Source organism: Pungitius pungitius, chromosome 4 (assembly GCF_949316345.1).
Source record: "Pungitius pungitius chromosome 4, fPunPun2.1, whole genome shotgun sequence".
NCBI lineage: Eukaryota > Metazoa > Chordata > Actinopteri > Perciformes > Gasterosteidae > Pungitius > Pungitius pungitius.
The window spans coordinates 21,642,189-21,659,290 of NC_084903.1; the positions used below are offsets into that span (position 1 = coordinate 21,642,189).

The 17,102-nt window shown below is 47.0% G+C and overlaps 2 protein-coding genes across 16 annotated transcripts in view; one reads left to right on the plus strand and one right to left on the minus strand.

The window, feature by feature from the left end:
* Window positions 1-2,926: 2,926 nt before the first annotated feature.
* senp8 (SUMO peptidase family member, NEDD8 specific) lies at window positions 2,927-8,694 on the minus strand. 2 transcript variants are annotated; one of them, XM_037449706.2, is made up of 2 exons: window positions 8,625-8,694; window positions 2,927-4,154 (listed from the first exon to the last, which is right to left on the minus strand). In XM_037449706.2, the coding sequence occupies exon 2, from the start codon at window positions 4,137-4,139 to the stop codon at window positions 3,465-3,467; it is 675 nt and encodes a 224-aa protein (XP_037305603.2). In that variant the 5' UTR covers window positions 4,140-4,154; window positions 8,625-8,694; the 3' UTR covers window positions 2,927-3,464. The 2 variants fall into 2 exon arrangements, with proteins under 2 accessions (XP_037305603.2, XP_037305594.2); XM_037449697.2 differs by lacking the exon at window positions 8,625-8,694 and adding an exon at window positions 4,814-5,154.
* Window positions 5,838-17,102, plus strand: part of myo9aa (myosin IXAa) — a 65,978-nt gene continuing 54,713 nt past the window's right edge. For 12 of the 14 annotated variants that reach the window (XM_037449575.2, XM_037449584.2, XM_037449618.2 and 9 more), the window contains exon 1: window positions 5,839-6,183. The gene's annotated coding sequence lies outside the window, so the exon portion shown is untranslated. Of the gene's footprint in view, window positions 6,184-17,102 lie in introns of all 14 variants that reach the window. The other 2 variants (XM_037449592.2, XM_037449634.2) reach the window with 1 other exon arrangement.

A 17,102-nucleotide genomic window follows, 5' to 3' on the forward strand; every position in this document is an offset into this window, starting at 1 on the left:
GTGTTGCATAGCCCAGTCAAAGTAGTGTTGTAGGAGTTGTCCCGTGTAATACGTTTGTATCAATAGTTTGGTCTAATGCTATAAAACAAAAAGAAAAACTTTGATTCCATGACAACCTGAATGATTGGCAGGAGTCACATTTCCTGCTGTGAAGGGGCGGGGTCAGACAGGAAGACACCTGATTCAGAAATCCTGAACAAACCTGAGCAACTGAATCTGAACTAAAGTATCATGTGATCACTTGTCGTCAGTGGTGCACATGAAACAATCAACAACAAACATTTGCTCAAATACTGTACAATTTTATGGTACTTCCAAGTATGTATTTTAATGTTATGTTACTTTGTACTTATAGTAATTCATTCACAGATTTACATTTCACTGAAAAACCGTTCTATCAGCTTATGAAATATAATGTACTTTTATATATTAAACCACTGAACTCTTACTTTACTATGAGTACATTCTGATAACACTCCAGACTTCTCTCTTTTAAAGGCAGAACGTTTACTCATAAAGGGTATTTTCTCGTGGTATTTTTACTTTTACTTCCCCACTTGCAGGTTATTAAAACTATGCATGTGATCAATGTGCTGCAGAAACAAGTTTATTCTGATTATTAGCTCATGCAGCACGCAGTTTATCGCTCCCAGCTGAAGTCCTCTGGAGCTCTTAAGAAGCACAGAGGGTAGAGGCCAACCACCAGAACGCTGTGTGTGGGTGTGTGTGTGAGAGTCACTTTAAGCTGTGGGCTAATGACGCCAGGTTGAAGCAGATGGCCTCGTCCGTAGCTCCAGGGAGCCGCGTTGTGTCTCCTGGAATGCTACCGCGATGACCTTTGACCTCCGGCGAGCGCCGAGTGTAACTTCACGGCAATCGGCTGAATCTCGCCCGGTGAAGCTGTCGAGACGCTCTACTGGGGGGGGGGAGAAATGCTATTCATTTTAATGAATCAAAGTGCAGGTCTGAATATTTAACATTACGATGACATGAAATCTAGTTCACCCTTTCATTTCATTTCCCTCGGTCCATTACTCTGCTCTTTGGCTTTATTTGCTGTTCCTTCTGCCAATCAATCAGGAAGTGAAAGATCAGAATAACTCGAATAATCTGCCAACCAGCTCCTCTAAACCTCAGAAATGTAACACAATCTATCTTGTAATGTGCAAAAAGAACGGCAGTGTACAAAAGAAGTGAGCACTGGATAGAGCGAGGTAATCATTCTAGCATATATGCTAAGCTAAGCTAATATTTAACATGAAAGGGTATTCACCTCTGCAAGAAATTATTATATATTTATTATATATAATACTCTTCTCAAGCTTTAACAAACAAATTATTTATATCCCTGATGATAATCCTATCAAGATGGGAATTAAAGGATTATTAATAGCCAATTCATACAGTACTTTAAAAGACGTATGGCTCCAGTTCCCTGGTTGCTCCTTGAGGTTGATAAAAGTCGCAAATTACTTGTCTTACTAATCTTATTAACTGCTCACTTGTTTCCCCAAATGTGTTTTTAATGGTCTTCTTCTGTTTGTTTGCATCAGAGATTAATCAAATATTTCACATATTGAGGATGTGGCCTCCAGTTGCTTTGTGTCTTTTTTTTTGGAAGGGATTTAATTGAGACGAGCAATTTTCTACAGCTCCAGAAGTTCTCATTGAAATAGCTGACCTACATAATTCCGGTTCACCACCTGATCCAAACCCCCCCCCCCCCAGGGGCCGGCCCGGGGGGGCTCTACGGCGACACGTGATCTCAGCATCTGTGTGTGTGTGTGTGTGTGTGTGTGTGTCCGGTCGTACCAAACCAATGACATACTTAGAGTTGTACAATAGTTTCAGCTACATGCGTGTATTTTTAAAGGCGGGTGGAGTTTTTAAACCGGGGTAACGCACGTGTCTTAAGTCTCGTACTGCGTTTAAAAAAAAACTTTTTTCAACCACACCACAACTACATGGAGGAAGCGATAGAAGAGCGACATTTTGTAAAACATCGGTTTTGAAATCAAGTTTGGATTGTTGAATACTTCACAGTTGTTGTGATGTCTGTCAACCATGTGGGATAAAAAAAACTGCATTTTTGGCGTGAAGCCTCTGATCACAAACAAAAACATCACATCACTTTGTTTAAATGTATTCAACAGAACCTCCGTCTTCAGTACCGCTAGTCGAAAACAACCGGCCGGTGGGACCCGAGCCGTGCGGGCCGGCACCAGATCGGGAGGCGGTGGCCTTAATTTACTCCAACACAATTGCAGACGAGTATTCCAGATTCAAGCCCAGTGAGACGTCCTCTCATCTGGCGTGTGATTTCGGACGCTAGCTTCGGCCTCACTGGACAGCGGGAGCGAAGGTGAAATGACCTTTGACCTTTCTCTGGAGGAGGTCAGCGCTCCGATACTCATTCTCGCTTATAAGTGTGTCAAAGGCTTCCACTGTGAATAGAAGCATAGTAAAAAGAGAACAGTCTGACCTTCCTGTGTGCTTTCTTATTTTAGAGGACAATGCTGACTTGCGTTAACAGCTGATTGTAAAGTGAGAGCGTTTTGCTGCAGATTTCCTGCGGTCGCAGCACAATGAAGTTTACGCTTCATTTAGCTGCAATCCATCAAGCTGTTCCTTTCTCGTATTGTAGTACTTCCTTTAAACCCCCCGCTCCCCAAAAAAGATGTTTCAATCGAGAGCTTTTTAAATTTAAGTCCTGAGTGAACGGTTTCTTTGGGAGACTAAGTTGGCTTTTTGTTGTTACTTATTTCAATCTACTTATAGAAATATCTTTGATTTGTCATAATCACTGTTTAAATTGTGTATGGAATGGTCAAATATAAATATGAGAGTTGTAATAACCCCCAAAACATGAATTATTTTACATGAGTGAGATTGGAACTGTGACCTCAAATAAAATCCACAAAGCATTTCCCATTTTGTCAACAAAAATGTGACAACTATACAGTTTATTAGATCAACAGACGGAGTTTGAGAACATGTACATTCCAACCTTTTGACCCTTCAGCAGCCGCATCACCCACGGCTCGCCCTCATACGGCATCCAGCTTTGAAACGGTTCAAAGCTAAAAGTTCCTAGTTAAGGATATGAACATGTGACACGAAGCGGGAGCCAAACGCCAAAAAGGTTCACATTCTTATCGTCCGTTGTAGTTCTCTTAAAATGACCCTGAGCAATAATCTGTGTAAACATTTCTACATTCGCACTATTACAAAGGAGGTCTGTGACCTTTCCTCCATCCTCACAGAGTACGTGGCCGGTGGGGGGGGGGGGAAATGACTTAATATACTTCATGCTCGTGTTGCTGTGAACAGTCATAAACGTGACACCAATCTCTCAACGAAAACCCAGAGTTGTAATTTATTATCTTATCTTTTCCTCAATTACTGAGCATGAAGGAGACTGTAACAGAAAGCCGTGTGACTAGTCTGCACGAAGCGAGGCGCCATCAACGCGCAACGGGAAGGGCGGGCCGGCAGCAGAGGTCATTCTGGGCTAGAGTCTGGATCAGTCGGCACCACTCGGCCCTCTTCTGGGTGACGTAGGCCGGGGTGACGATTTGCACGGGGAGGCGGGGCGAGCCCTCCACCCTGGCCTTCTCGCACAAGGCCTCGGCGATGCAGATCACGTACATGCCGCAGTCGTAGCTGTTCTTCTGCGACGGGCAGGGCTCCTCCACAAACAGCGCGCCCCCCCCCGCGCCCAGGAAGGGCTCCAGGTTGGCGGCGACGCGCCGCGCGTGCAGCGAGTTGCCGCCGCTCTGAGAGTCGTAATGCGCAAAGTGGTTGGAGCCGCGGTGGTAGACCAGGAGGCTCCAGTGGGAGCCCCCGGCGCTCTGGTCGGAGTTGTCGTTGACAGCGAGGAAGACCCATCGGCGAGAGGCGAGCTCCAGCGGCTCCAGGAAGAGGGCCAACTCGTTGGCGCAGGAGGCGCACTTGATGAACTGGGCGACCTGCGGGCTGATGAAGGCCGCGGTCTCGCCCAGGACGCTGAAGCGCTCGGAGGCAAAGTACTCAAAGACGAAAGCGATGACTTGGTCGTTGAGCCAGTAGGGTCCTTCCAGTAAGGACAGATCGGAGTGCCGCAACAGGCTGTCCTGGTAGCTCAGCACCACGGGGTCCATCCTCCGCCTCGTAGTCTGAGAAGTACACGGATTATGGACGGTACATCAATAACAGTCTCGATCGGTTTATATTTGTTTTAATTTAGAGAGTACAAATAAAACATGCATCCTCTTCATTATGAGAATTGTCATGTTTCCTTTGTCTTAATTACATTTTTAGAGTTTTTAATTAATTGTTATGATTGGAAAGTGATGTCGATTTGTTTATGGAATTTATTCATTTAAATCCAGCTCGAGTTTTAAACTGAGTAACATGTGAAAGCAGTTTCTAAACAGCGCTTTTAAACTGTGATTCATCAAAAACAAACTACGGATCATCGGTTGCTGAGCAGAGACGAAGCTGAGTTCAAGTTACATCATGAAAGGTCAACCTGTTTGTTACGTCACTGACACGCGCTACTAGCCGGTTTATCTTACAAAGAGATATATTTAAAAACGATGTACAACCGCGGATGACTTGACTAAACGGACAACAAACAAAATCAAAACCCCAAGCAGGTCAACGTTTTTACCAGACGGCAGTTAACCGGTGAAACGGTTTGACGCTAGCGTGAGCTAGTTAGCTAACCGACACTTTCCCGGCCCAAAACTCCGCTAAAAACCTAGTAAAGTCTCGAAAACACAAACAGTGAACTGTCAAATTAAAACACGCGTCCTTTGTTATATGTTCATACCTGTAAAAGACACGCTCAGATAAGAAGTATCACGAAAACTGCAGTCTCGCCACTCATTGTTGTGACTAACGTAAACCGCTGCAGCAAGAGCTTTGACGTTAGCTTTGCGACGCCGTGCCTTCGCAGTGCATTGAGTATAACGATATCCGTTTGATTCGTTACCCCCCGTGACTTGACAAGTTATCGGCGCTCACGTTTTAAAGTGATATAAACCCAGAGGTTAACCACGAATGTAAAAAAAAGAATTTACATTCCGTCATGACAATCGAATACAAACTCAAAATGCATTTTTTTCTATTTAATTTAAAATCATTTGGTATGAGGGGTGTAAAGCGCTTTTGAGTTATCTCGTTCTTCTGGCTACTTCCTGTTGTTTCGCTACGGAAGCCGAATGGGATCCTAAGGACTGGATAACTCGGTAAAAAATGGCGCCCCATTCTTTCATGTCAGTATTGCCCACGAGATACAGATGGATAAATGTATACTTTATTCATTCCCCAGAGGGAAATGTGTAGGTATAATGTTACATAGTAAACGTATGGTTCCGTAAGTATTGCGTATGGAATAAAAATGCACAATATATTCACAATACAATAAAATAACAGAGCAGACCATATTCAATTAAATTAAATGAAATAGAAAAAAGTGTACAAAATACAAGTATACACAGTGTATGCGAGTATACAGTGTATTTAGTGAAATGGGAGTGAAATAGAAGTTTATATATATATAATCCTTATTCCATCGAGCCGGTTAAACGTTAAGAGGAATGTGGTTAATGTATAAATCCTTTAACAACCACTCCGATTGTGAACGTGAAAAATACGTATTTTTGTGAGGCAAGGGGGGCTTATGATAAACAGGCAAGTTGCAATGTCTCGTTCGGCCACTACCTCCCATTACCCACCTCCCTCCACCTCCCTCCCCGCGAGTGCTCTCCTCGTGCACTCGCGGCCCTGCCTCCCTACTCTCCCCCCCCCCCCCCCCGCCCAAAGGGGCCCGCGTGACCGCGCACTGCCGCGCGTCCCCGCAGCAGCGGCACTGATTAGCGAGGCGAAGTGGAGTTTTTTTTTTTTTTTTCGGCGACAAGTCAGCGAGCTGCGAAGGGTTCCGCTTGAGACCCGAATTTACGGATAATAACGGAGGCGGAACACGCAGGCGAGTGTTCGAGCGCGGACTCGGGCTTTCGAGGAGTTGTTCGGCTGCCGAGCGGGCGGCAGAGAGGAAGGAAAAACAAATTAATTGAATTGGAATGAAGGGAATTAAATAGAGACGTAGGCTGCGAACTGTCGCGAACGCATCCCGAGAGCGGACCGGACCGGACCGGACGACTCGAGCCCCCACTTCCCACTGACTTCAGCGGACTGGAGGTAAGAGTGTGATGTTGTTCATACACCGTGGTATGTATATACGTGTGTGTGTGTGTGTGTGTGTGTGTGTATGGGGGGCTGCCCCGCAGTGGGGAAAAGGGGGCTTTTTTTCGGGTCTGCAAGCAACCAGTGAATCAGGAAAACTCCTCTTTGATTTTGAATGAATCCTCGCGACCAGAAGTGCGTTTTTTTAGGGGGTTGTTGTTGTTGTTGTTGTTGTTGGTGCATTTAGTTGCGTGTGGTGCGAGAAGTTTTAATTTTTGCAGCTCATTGACGCGCGTCACCTCCAGAGCGCCCGTTCTTCGTTTCGCGATGACGTCGTAATAGTTCCCGGTGCAGGTCGGTGTCGTTAATCTTCGAGAGAAATAAAAAAATAATAAAAAAAAACAAACTCGTCGTCCATGAGACGGCATAGCTGCACGCACTCCCCGTGATGACAGGCAGACGGGGTTTGTGCGCAGCAGGGTGGGGTAAATGTGCACATGTATTATTTAGCGCTGGTCACACAGTGCAGCTCATGATGCAGTGGAGGCAACAGAACGCCGCAAAGCAGCTGTACTTGAGTGCGGGGAGGTGATGGAGCTGCTGAATCATGGGTGCACGTCTCGGTGTGACACACACACACACACACAGGCGACTTCACACACTTCGTGGCTGCAAAACTCTCAACACCAGATCTCGTTCTGCACGAGGTGCCTTTAGTCTACCTTGGGTTTGTCACCTTAACATTGCTTTTGCAGGATCTGTGCTGCTGGTCCTTGTGTTACTTGCTGAGGATCTTTTAGGGTATTTTATTCCTTTTTCTTTGCTGAGAGGTTGCCAATGGAGGGATGACAGTGATCTTCCATCACTGTGAGTGAGCACTATATAGTTTCCCATCTTGGATCAGGGTTGTTGTGATAAATCAGGCCACGTCGTGTTTTTCCTCACCCCGACTTCTTCTTTTTGTGAGTTGAACCATGTTGTAGTTGCTGTTTCATCCCCGTATCCTTTCATATCCACTAAAAGACTTTAATTCAAGGCGCTGCGAGGAAACCCCCCCCCCCCATCCCTCTTGTCCGGAGCCTCGGACGGCACAGGTGATGAGCTTGAAGTGGCCTCTGTCCTGCAGGAATGTGAGCTCTGAGAAGACACAGCTGCCGCCAGCATGAGAGGCGGCCCGGGCCGAGACCCCGGCAACTGGTCCCCATCGACACCCGACACTCCCCCCCCCCCCCCCCCCCCCCCTCCTCCCCTCCCTTCCCTTCCCTTCCCTTCTGTCTGCCATTTCCAAAAGACCGGGGGCCTCGGTTTGTTTCACTGGCACCTCCTGCGAGACCCGAGCTCGGTTAGGATGGCGGGTCGTCTGTTGTGGTTATCAGAACGCGCTTTTGAGTGACGATGTGCCCCCCCCCCCCCCCCCCCCCCCCACGTACAGATTCACTCCTTGAAAAAAAAAAAAAAAAGTTCTGTTAATCAGTCACCAGCAAAGACGGGCGGCGTAATGCAAATAGCGGTTGAGACATTGGCGTGACCCCTCCTTGGAGATGTTTAACGTGCAGGTTGCTGTGGCTCGTGTGAGTTATACGTTCAGAGATAATCTCCCGCAGGCAGAAGAAGAAGAAGAAGAAGAAGAAGACGACGTCTTCCTCCGCGCCTCGCTGGGTCATAAATAAAAACCCGCAGCACATTTGAGATGCAGACCAGCTGAGGCGTCACGAGGGCAGGAAGAGCAGTTGGGAGACCTCCTGTCATGAGATCTTCATCATCGTCTTTATATATATATATATATATATATATATATATATATATAACCTTGCATTCTTTCTGCTGTGAGACACGTCCGTGGTTTCTCCAGAATACTTCCGTAGATATTGAGCAGTTATCAACAATAGAATGAGGTAAAGAGAGTTATCGCTGCTGGGGTGACTACAGCAGCACATTCCTATTCCCAATAATAAGAATATCAGCTTCCAAGGGTGCATTGATTCGGTGGTCGGGGCAGTGTTTCCCGAAGCCCAAGGTGACGTCCTTGAATGTCTGGTTTGGTCCAGAACTCAAAGATATTCACTTTACGGTCACGCAGGAGTAAACAAACCCGAAGTATTCTCATCCATGGAGCTGCATTCAGAGAATCATTACTTTATTTTTCTCGAGGAAGATGAATTAGTCATTTAAAATAGTCTGCAATTAACGTACTAGTTGATAGTCAATGGCTCATTGGCTGGTTTAACATTACGTTTGAACTGGTTCAGAGACAACCGAAGATACTTCAGATATTTTGCCTCATTTCCTGCTTTAAAGTTCTCCACACTGTGACCCTAATATAGGGTGACTCCCAACTGTTAGTAAATAGGCCTGTAGTATGATACATTACCCCCCCCCCCCCCCCCCCGCCTCAGTCGTGGGAAGAAGGCGAATCCCCCCCCCCGTTTATCCAGCAAACCGTTTTCTTTACTCACTGTGACAAGCCTCTCTGTTCTGTGGCAACTTCTTTGCACATCAGCAGCCGCTTCTTGGAGCGTTGAGTTTCCGACATGCTCTGAAAATAGGAATGACCCCTCTGCCCCTTGAGGTGTTACCTACCTCCTCTTCCAGTGGCTGCTCGTGTTTTTTTTTTGGGGGGGGGGAGGAAGGAAGGCGGCAGTCACGTGCCGCAGGGCCCACATGACCGGCATGTCCCGAGCGGTGGACGCATGGTGGGATTGTGTTGCGCAAGTGATCGGCCTGCAACATGAAGTCATTACAGAGGAACCTGCTTGTGTTGCGCTGAACAAAGCTGCCCTTTCTTCAGCGGCTCCATTATATGAGGGGGGGGGGGGGCTTTGGCCTCAAAGGCTCAGCTCGCCCCGCATTTCCCCTCATTAACTCGCCGGCGCTGCTAACGGTAGCCGCGCTGGGGTCCGGAGAAGAAAGTGCATTGTGTTGTTCTTTGCGATTATGTTTATATGAAAGGAGCTTAGCTCGGGGCTTTCAAATGGAAACGGAGTCAACAAACGGTCGGGATCTGTTTAGAAGCTCGGTTTGGGTTCCCCTTAATTAAATTCCATCCCGGGACGTTTGCTTTGGACGGAGACGCACACGTTCACAGACCCTTTTTTCCTTGGCGGAAAAAGCTTAGAAAATGACAACATTTGAATGTCGTGCACAGACGGCCGAGGTTTGCCGAGGTTTTAAGGGCTTTGGTTTTTGAATAGTTGTGCGTTTTGGAAAGCGCTGAATGATTTAAGTTAGATGTGGATAGAGATGCTCACTTGCATGCAGCATCAGGTTGAAATGGCCGAAAGCCTCCAGGTGCGAGCGACCACATTACAGCAGGGTTCGGGCTTTTCGGAGCGCTAAAGTTGTGAGTTTCTGTTTGTGTGTGTGTGTGTGTGTGACACAGCTGTGACAATAGCCGGTTGGCCCCCTGCAGCCCTCGCGGTGCAGACGGGACAGGGCCCGCGGTTAATCCTCAGGCATGCGCTGGTGCGTAGTAGCGGGGCAGAGGATGAGGATCCCTCCGGCTGTCGGTGCAAAGCGGGGTCGGCTTGCTGGAGCCTTTCCACTCGCATCAGGACAGCGACACGTTCAGTGTTGTGTTGAAGGGTCATTGCTAAATGTTCCATCGTGAGAGAAAAGACCTCGATGTATTTTGGGTCTGTGATACAGGCTTTTTCACGTTGGAATAGAATGTTCAAAACCCACAATTGACAAACAAATAACAACAACAAGACAACCATCCCGACAAGAGCTTACCAGCTGTCTTTAGAAGTGTACAGAGCCCAGAATGACCAAATATTAGGTTCTAATCTCATCCCCAAATGTTTTCCCCCCCGTGGTCTTTCCTTCAATAACTATACCATATTGATGTGAAGACATCCGTGAATGGGTAAAATACCAATGAAGGGATTCACATTCGGAGGAACGGGGTGTGTATGGAACCGTGTGGGAACTTTCCAGAGAATATTTGACAGGCCCGGATATAAACGTGATGGGAAGCAGCCTGGAATTGATGGTGTGCGTCCAATGAGGTGAACGAACTGCAGATCCAGAGAGAGGTGGAGGTGATCCCCAGCCGGGGGCCGCAGGAGAAGAAGGAGAAGAAGAAGAAGAAGAAGAAGAACCGTGGCCTCGGAGCCGCTCTTATCTGCCAGGAATTCTGTCAGTTTACACTTACAGTAGTCTGCGCTCCGTCAGGACCAGGGCGAGAGGGGCGGAAGAGCGGAGACGGTTGTGGCCAACGGACAACAAACAGGCCTGCGATACGCTGGATTTTTTTTAAAATTTCATTTTCATTCAGCGGGAGGCGCAGCGCGCTGATCGGCACCGCGGCTGCCCGGCGAAGTGTCACCGGCAGGAGGATGCGGGACACTCTGAGGGTGGAGGGCCGCCGCCATAAAGTGTGTCGGCCTGTCAGGAGAAGGTGAGAAGGTGGGGTGACGTCAGTAAGGGGATGCAGCTGTTCTCTCGTTGTCACGGTAACTCGTGTCGGGCTTTACTTTTTGCAGGTTTTTGTAACATTTCTTTTATGTATTTTAGTTTTCAGAACATGTGGGCCCATTCACTTGTAGTTTGATGGGAAGTTAAGGGGTTTTGTATGTTTTTGTATGTTTTGTATGCCCCCCCCCCCCCCGCCGATGCACCGCAGTGACCGAGCAGTCTGGTCGGACGATTACAGCCTTCTCGGGTCCAGACCACGTCGCACGTGTCCCCTCTGGCCCGAGCCGCTCCCTCTGGAGGCACAAAGCAGACTGTGATGAGCTTTTCATCCCTGGTTTCTTTTTTTTTTCGAGGACCGAGAGTTTGAGTCGGTGAGAGTTCAGATGGAGGGTTGGTCCGCTCTGACCTTCTGAGCCGAGAGAACAACGTTTTGTTTAAGTGTTTTTGTTCCCGATGCTATCTCTCTGTGGACACTAAGTGCTCCGTTTCGCTACAACATAACTGTTTCCCCCCCCCCCCCCCCCCCCCCCCCGTGTTTTGTGCACGTTGTCGGCGCATTTAAAGCAGAGCGCGTTGAGGGAAATCTCTGTACATAAAGGGGAAAAATCCGCTGGGTTCAGTCAGGTTTTGACGGTAAAAAATGTAGCAACGAAGCGACAAATTTCTCAGCGTGTGCAACTCTGGGGCCCGAGGAAGAAGCTGCGAGTCCTGTTGTTGTTGTTGTTGTTGTTGTTCCTGCATCCGTCGTTTGACGAGCTGAGGCCGAACCGCATTAGCCGTGTCAGAGGATGTGACCGGGCCGGTACCAACCATCCTGGCTCTGGTCAGCAGCAGGGGAGGTCAACACCCAAGGACTACGTTTTAGCAGTTTATGGGACGTCCACATGAAAGTGGCGTCTGGCATCGATGTCCGTGTGATATGTCATCGCAAAATGAATGTTTTCTGGTTTTCTGGGTTTAAAGCGGATAAATCCAGAAATTAGAAGAAGGGCAAGCGGAAGAGGAGCCGATATTTGGTGACCACAGAAGAAGTATCGCCATTACAATACGATGCTTGTTCCCCTCGGAGGACCAGAATGCAATGCAAACACTAAGCGTATTGTGCCTTGACCAAAAAGGCCCAGTTCTCGTCCTTTTCTTGTTCACAAGCTCTCGGTCCCCTTGGAGCACATGAAACCCGACTGAATTAAAACAAGACTCTGCACGTTGTCAGACGGCATTCTGGGAAACGAGCGGAAGTCCCAGAACGGAGGAAGCGTTGCGAGCAGAGAGGTGTCTAACGTGCCGTGTGTACCGTGTGAGCGCACAAAGCCAGAGAGTATCTTTAGAAATGTCACCACTTCATTTACTCTTCTGACCACACTATGCCAAAAGCAGCTCTTTGGGTGCACGTCGAACCACGAGCTCGACCCCCCCCCCCCCCGGCAAAACCTTACACGCGTTATCATCCCGTCTCTCTGCCCCCCCCCCCCCCCCCGACTGCTCCGCTGGGCTCACATTTCAAAAAGCCTGCGGTGGTCTGAAGGCAGAGAGACGGCAGCCAGAGCCGCGGCGACGCTGCCCTGTAATTACAGGTCATGTGTTTTTTTTTTTCCTAATACGCTAAACAGATGTGCTTAAAAATGATGCTCCAGACGGGATGACATGTCATTACCATCGGATGAGCACACACATGATTCGGATTTAATAGTTTACTCTGTGCTGCTTTCATTCTCTAATAGAAACTTGAATGGATTTGACGGCCTGAAAAGTGTGTGTATGTGTATATATATATTAAAATGTATTTAAGTAGGATGACATGTGTTGTATATAAAGTGAGTAATATATATAACACTTTTTAGCTTTTCATTGCAAGGAAACAACTGACCTTGAAAACCAAATAGCACGCAGACATGTAATTTATTTAATTTGGGAACGTAAAAGAGGCCTTTTGACCAGGGTGAGACGGCCGACTGCACTGCATCGTACCACGAGGTCCGGTTTTGTGTGGTGGGTTTGTCTAACTTGCTTAAAACACGCACACACACACACACATACTCGCAAACATGCCCGCAAGGGCACTCTGGATTGACCAAAATGAATCTCTTTGTATCTTCCTTCTGAATCCCTGGTGCTCGCTCAGGTATCCCGTGATTCAAAGTGAAGCCTTTTTGGAATGGCGCTCGGTGTAGGTGTCAACAAAGGCCTCGGGGGGATCAATCCTTTCCTCCCGATCGCTTCACAAAAGAAACCTTTCGGCGGCTAATTTGATCAAATCCGCTGCAGCTAATCGACCGTGTCACGACGCGTCTTTTTATTACCCTGTGTGTGTGTGTGTGTGTGTGTGTTTGTTTTAGTGTGTTCTTTGGTACGCCTCACCTCGTCCCAGGCATTCAAAATAAGACACAGTGCAGTGTTTTATTGCTCGTCTCCACTCATGTTGCGTTTTACACGTTGAATGCGGCTGATTGTGAAGTTTGGCGCAACAGACTCCCTTTTCTGAGGTGGGAATGGATTGCGGGTCAATGATACCTCTCCGTCAGCTTCCTCTTCCTCCTCCTCCTCCTCTTTCATCTCCCTCCTCTTATCTGCCGCTGCTCACCGATAACAAGGCGACTAGTTTGTTTAATTGCTTTTTTTTTTGCGTTGCCGAAGAAGCTCTGATGTGCATCGGAAAGGACATTGTGCAGTCGGAAAACTCTATCTATACTTTATTCATTTACTGACCTAAGCTTCCATACAGTAAACTGTTAACGTTACACTACCTCATGTGTCCCCAGAGCTGAGGGAGCTAACCAGGTATTTCAACAACTTCTTTTTTTTTTTTTTTTTTTTTTTAGATCTATCTAAAAGGTCTCATGTGGGAAAAAACCGTCCTCTTCGTTATTCTTTTGCTGCTCCGGGCGGCGTAAAGCTGCCTCCGAGGCTCGTCGACCGCGGCCCCGTATTGTTTTTGTTATTTGGGTTTTGGTGTTTACGCGTTAAATTGAGCGCGCTGCAGTTTGAATACGTGCAGATTTGTCTGTGGCGCCGTAAGTCAGCTGTGTTTCAATTGTGGTTTGAGTTGAGCTCCATTGTTTGCCTCCAAAATTTGGTCGCCTGGAGTCTGGATTGCTTCAATTTTCTTCAAAAAAGTCCACAGTCACGGTTTCTGTGTCTGACTGCGAGTTTGTAAATTCCTGTGACTAGTTTCCCATCCGCTTATACCCCCGTAAAGATAGACCTTCAAGATAAACTTGGTGTTAGAAGCATCATTTGCAGAGGAAGGGGAGGGAGGGGGGGAGGGGGGGGTAGAAAAGTATTAACGACGCCGTGCTGGTGTTATGTTGACCTACACTTCCTGTCTCACCCAATGCCGCTGTCATTGTCCAGGGAGTGGACACAGGAAGTTGAAATCGCCATGGCGACAACAGAGGAGTGGTGCGGTTTACTCCCACAGTTTCTAGCTCTTTTTTTTTTTTTTTCATAGAACCCTCCCTTGTTACATTACATAGTCGGCATAAACCTAAATGGTTATTTCCCCCTTTGAGTCACAGGAGAAGTTCAATGTAGCTTTTTGTCATTCACGTCTTTTCACTTTGCACCGTCAAAATGTGTCTTTTCGTGTCCAACCGTAAAGTCCCGTCGAAGCTTTGAAACTGAAGCTGGTTTGAGGACACCATCATTTGAGACTCTGCAGTGTTAAAACACGGCGTCGGAGAGAATGGCAAAGAAAAGCTACAAGTTGCTGGTGTGCGTTATTTGCAGAAATATCAGCGCACACAGTAGCAGGCGATGTCCTTTTTTTTTTTTTTTCCTTCTCCTACAATGTTGTCCTTGGAACGGCTGCTGTTCTCTGTATTAATTTCCTTCCTCCACTCTCTCCACTCCACCTCGGGCAATAACAATAATAGGTCCTGCCCTGCACAGTTAATTTAACACACACACACACACACACGGCACTTCCTCCAGTGTCATATATTTGTGTGGGTGGAATGCGGGGGGAGTTGGTCCCGGGCCCGGCGCTTCATTCGGAGCGAACCAGCCCCAGTTGTCCTCCTGCCGGGGCCTCCGGTCACCTTCAATCACGGCGGGGCCCGGTGACGCCGGCGCTTGGACTCGCTGCAGCAGCGCCGCTCCGGCTTCCCCCGACTCGAGGTGTCCCGGTACGTCACACTTCCTGCGACCTGCAGTAGTGAGTTTGGACTGGAGCTCGAAATACTAAATATGAAAGAATTTTAAGGACCACTGCAGTGTTTTGAAAAATCTTAGCTGCGTAGCTACAGATTTTTGGGTGGTTCACGTTTTTTTTTTTTTTTGAAATTGGAATGTATCACACACTTAGAGGTAGCCATGGTTTGTTTTGCATCATATTTTGTCTCCGATGGCCTTTGTCACACAATGGACTCGGTAGACTCCACAAATCAATCTGCGCTCTGTTTCCGCACAAAAGATTGTTATTGTCATTGTTATTCAGAGTGAATGGAAACAAGTGGCTACTTGGAAAACTATATCAATAATCTATAACCAAGCAGTATGGGCTGCAAAAACCTTTATTGGTGCAATTACTGTCATTGTTTTCCACAAGTTTTTGCTGTATTAGTGGATTTCTATTGTCAAGTGGTGGCAGAGTTCAGGCACTTGGACTCTTGGCCGGTGGGAATAAAGCGTGTTCTGAAGTACAGACACTTTTTCCACACGTCAGACGTCAAGGGAAACCGGCGTCCTCCTCCGTCCGTCTCTCCTTTTCACTCGGCCTCTTTCAGTCGCCGTCCCTCACCCTCACGAAGAGAGACCCGAGAGGCGTGCGAGCGAGCGAGCGAGCTTTGTGAAGTCACTCCGCGAGAAACCGAAACAACGAGTCCTCGTCCACGGCGGGTTCGGGCAGGGACGCCGTCCACGTCCACTCCCTTACGTTCACCCTCATTCCTCGCTAATGGTTCAGCAGAGCGGTAAATCAAGCTCAACTGGATATCAGGGGTTAGGATGTGTTTATTTTCAGGTAATTCTGCTTTAATTGTTTCAGATGTGTCCATAGAAGTTGTTTTTGCTTTTATTTTATTTTTTATTGCCAGACTGAAATGTCCCCACGAATCACTGAAGTGTGGAGATGTGTGCGTTTAACCAGAGGGGCTCCTGCTTTTCACATTGTTTATTGATTATATTTTACAAGAACAATCACATTCATCTTTTATCCTTGCTTGGACTGGATGTTTTTTTTTTAAATTGATATTGCAATCAAGGTCTATTTGTCTCAAATCCTAATTGTTATTGTTAACACTTGATTCATGCATCGTGATCTGTACATTGTGCAAAGAAGGGCACGTCGATTACAGATCTGTTTTCATTCAAACACATCGAGCATTAGTAAGCTGCTTTGAGAACCGCTGAATCGGGCAAAGTCTAACTGGAGTTCTGGAGCAGCGAGCCCCGGCTACACATCTGATGAGGAAGCATTTGCATCCATTAACTGCAATTTTAACAAAACCCCCAAAAACCCAAAACGTTAAAAGACGCTGACTGCAGCTCTGGCATCCTCTGGCGTTCCTCGTTTTCCATTCACCCAAATTAGCGTCAAACACGGTCATTCACCAGCGAGTTAAATACAGGGAGAGGTTGCCGTTGGCTGCCGGGGCCACGTCCTCATGTTACATTCAATTTACCACGACGTGACCCCTGTCAACCGTTCACTTCGGAGCTTCATCCAAGGATGTTTCTCACGCGTAGTATTGTCGGCTAAAGTTTAAATTGGGTCCGAGCTTCAACTCGTGCTATTGGTCCGGGTCTTATATTCACCATTAATGCATTCGCTGCTCAGTCCGACAGATCAGAGGAAGGGTTTCCATTGAGGTCGGTGGAGAAAAGCTACCCGAGCCTCTAACGATTTTCAGTCTCCGCTGAGTCCAAACGAGGTGGAGCATTGTTGCTCTGTGTTACACATTCATACCTTTTTGGGTGCAGGGAATGGTGACCTGTAATTGTGTGTGTGTGTGTGTGTGTGTGTGTTGGACACGTCGGTGCCTGCATGGGACCTGCAGCAGCGCTCATCAATCAGCTGACCTCTCCGCTCCTCCTGCTGAACTCTAAAGAAATGACCACTGCACCGACACGTGGGAGAAAACCTGCGTCTGCTTAATTTATTACTCTTTACGGTCATGCTTTAGTACAGTTAAATACACATTTAGTTATTATTTAAACATTTTATGTTGCTGTTGACTCCTGTTTAGCTGCTGCACCAATCAAAACAACAGTAAATATGCTGCGATTGGTCTATATATGCATTTAAAACTATCTAGTCCATCTTTTAACCAGGTAAAAGCTAAGTTTTAAAAAAACAAATATTGGAGATAAACCAAGTACCATTTCTACACTGAATGTTTTCATTGACAACAACGTACCGCTTTTATTCCCACTAATGTCCGTGTTTTATATCTCCGCAAACTCTCACTCTGGACTGCAGTTTGAGTGACGAGATGCAAAATATTAATGCAGTAATAGTAAAAAAAATAAAATAAAACAAGTTCACAATGGATTGTAAATGAGCTGCTCGGTGGGGCGGC

Excerpts from the sequence above, each read along its gene's own strand:
- senp8 (XM_037449706.2), bottom strand. The coding sequence starts at position 4,139 with ATGGACCCCGTGGTGCTGAGCTACCAGGACAGCCTGTTGCGGCACTCC.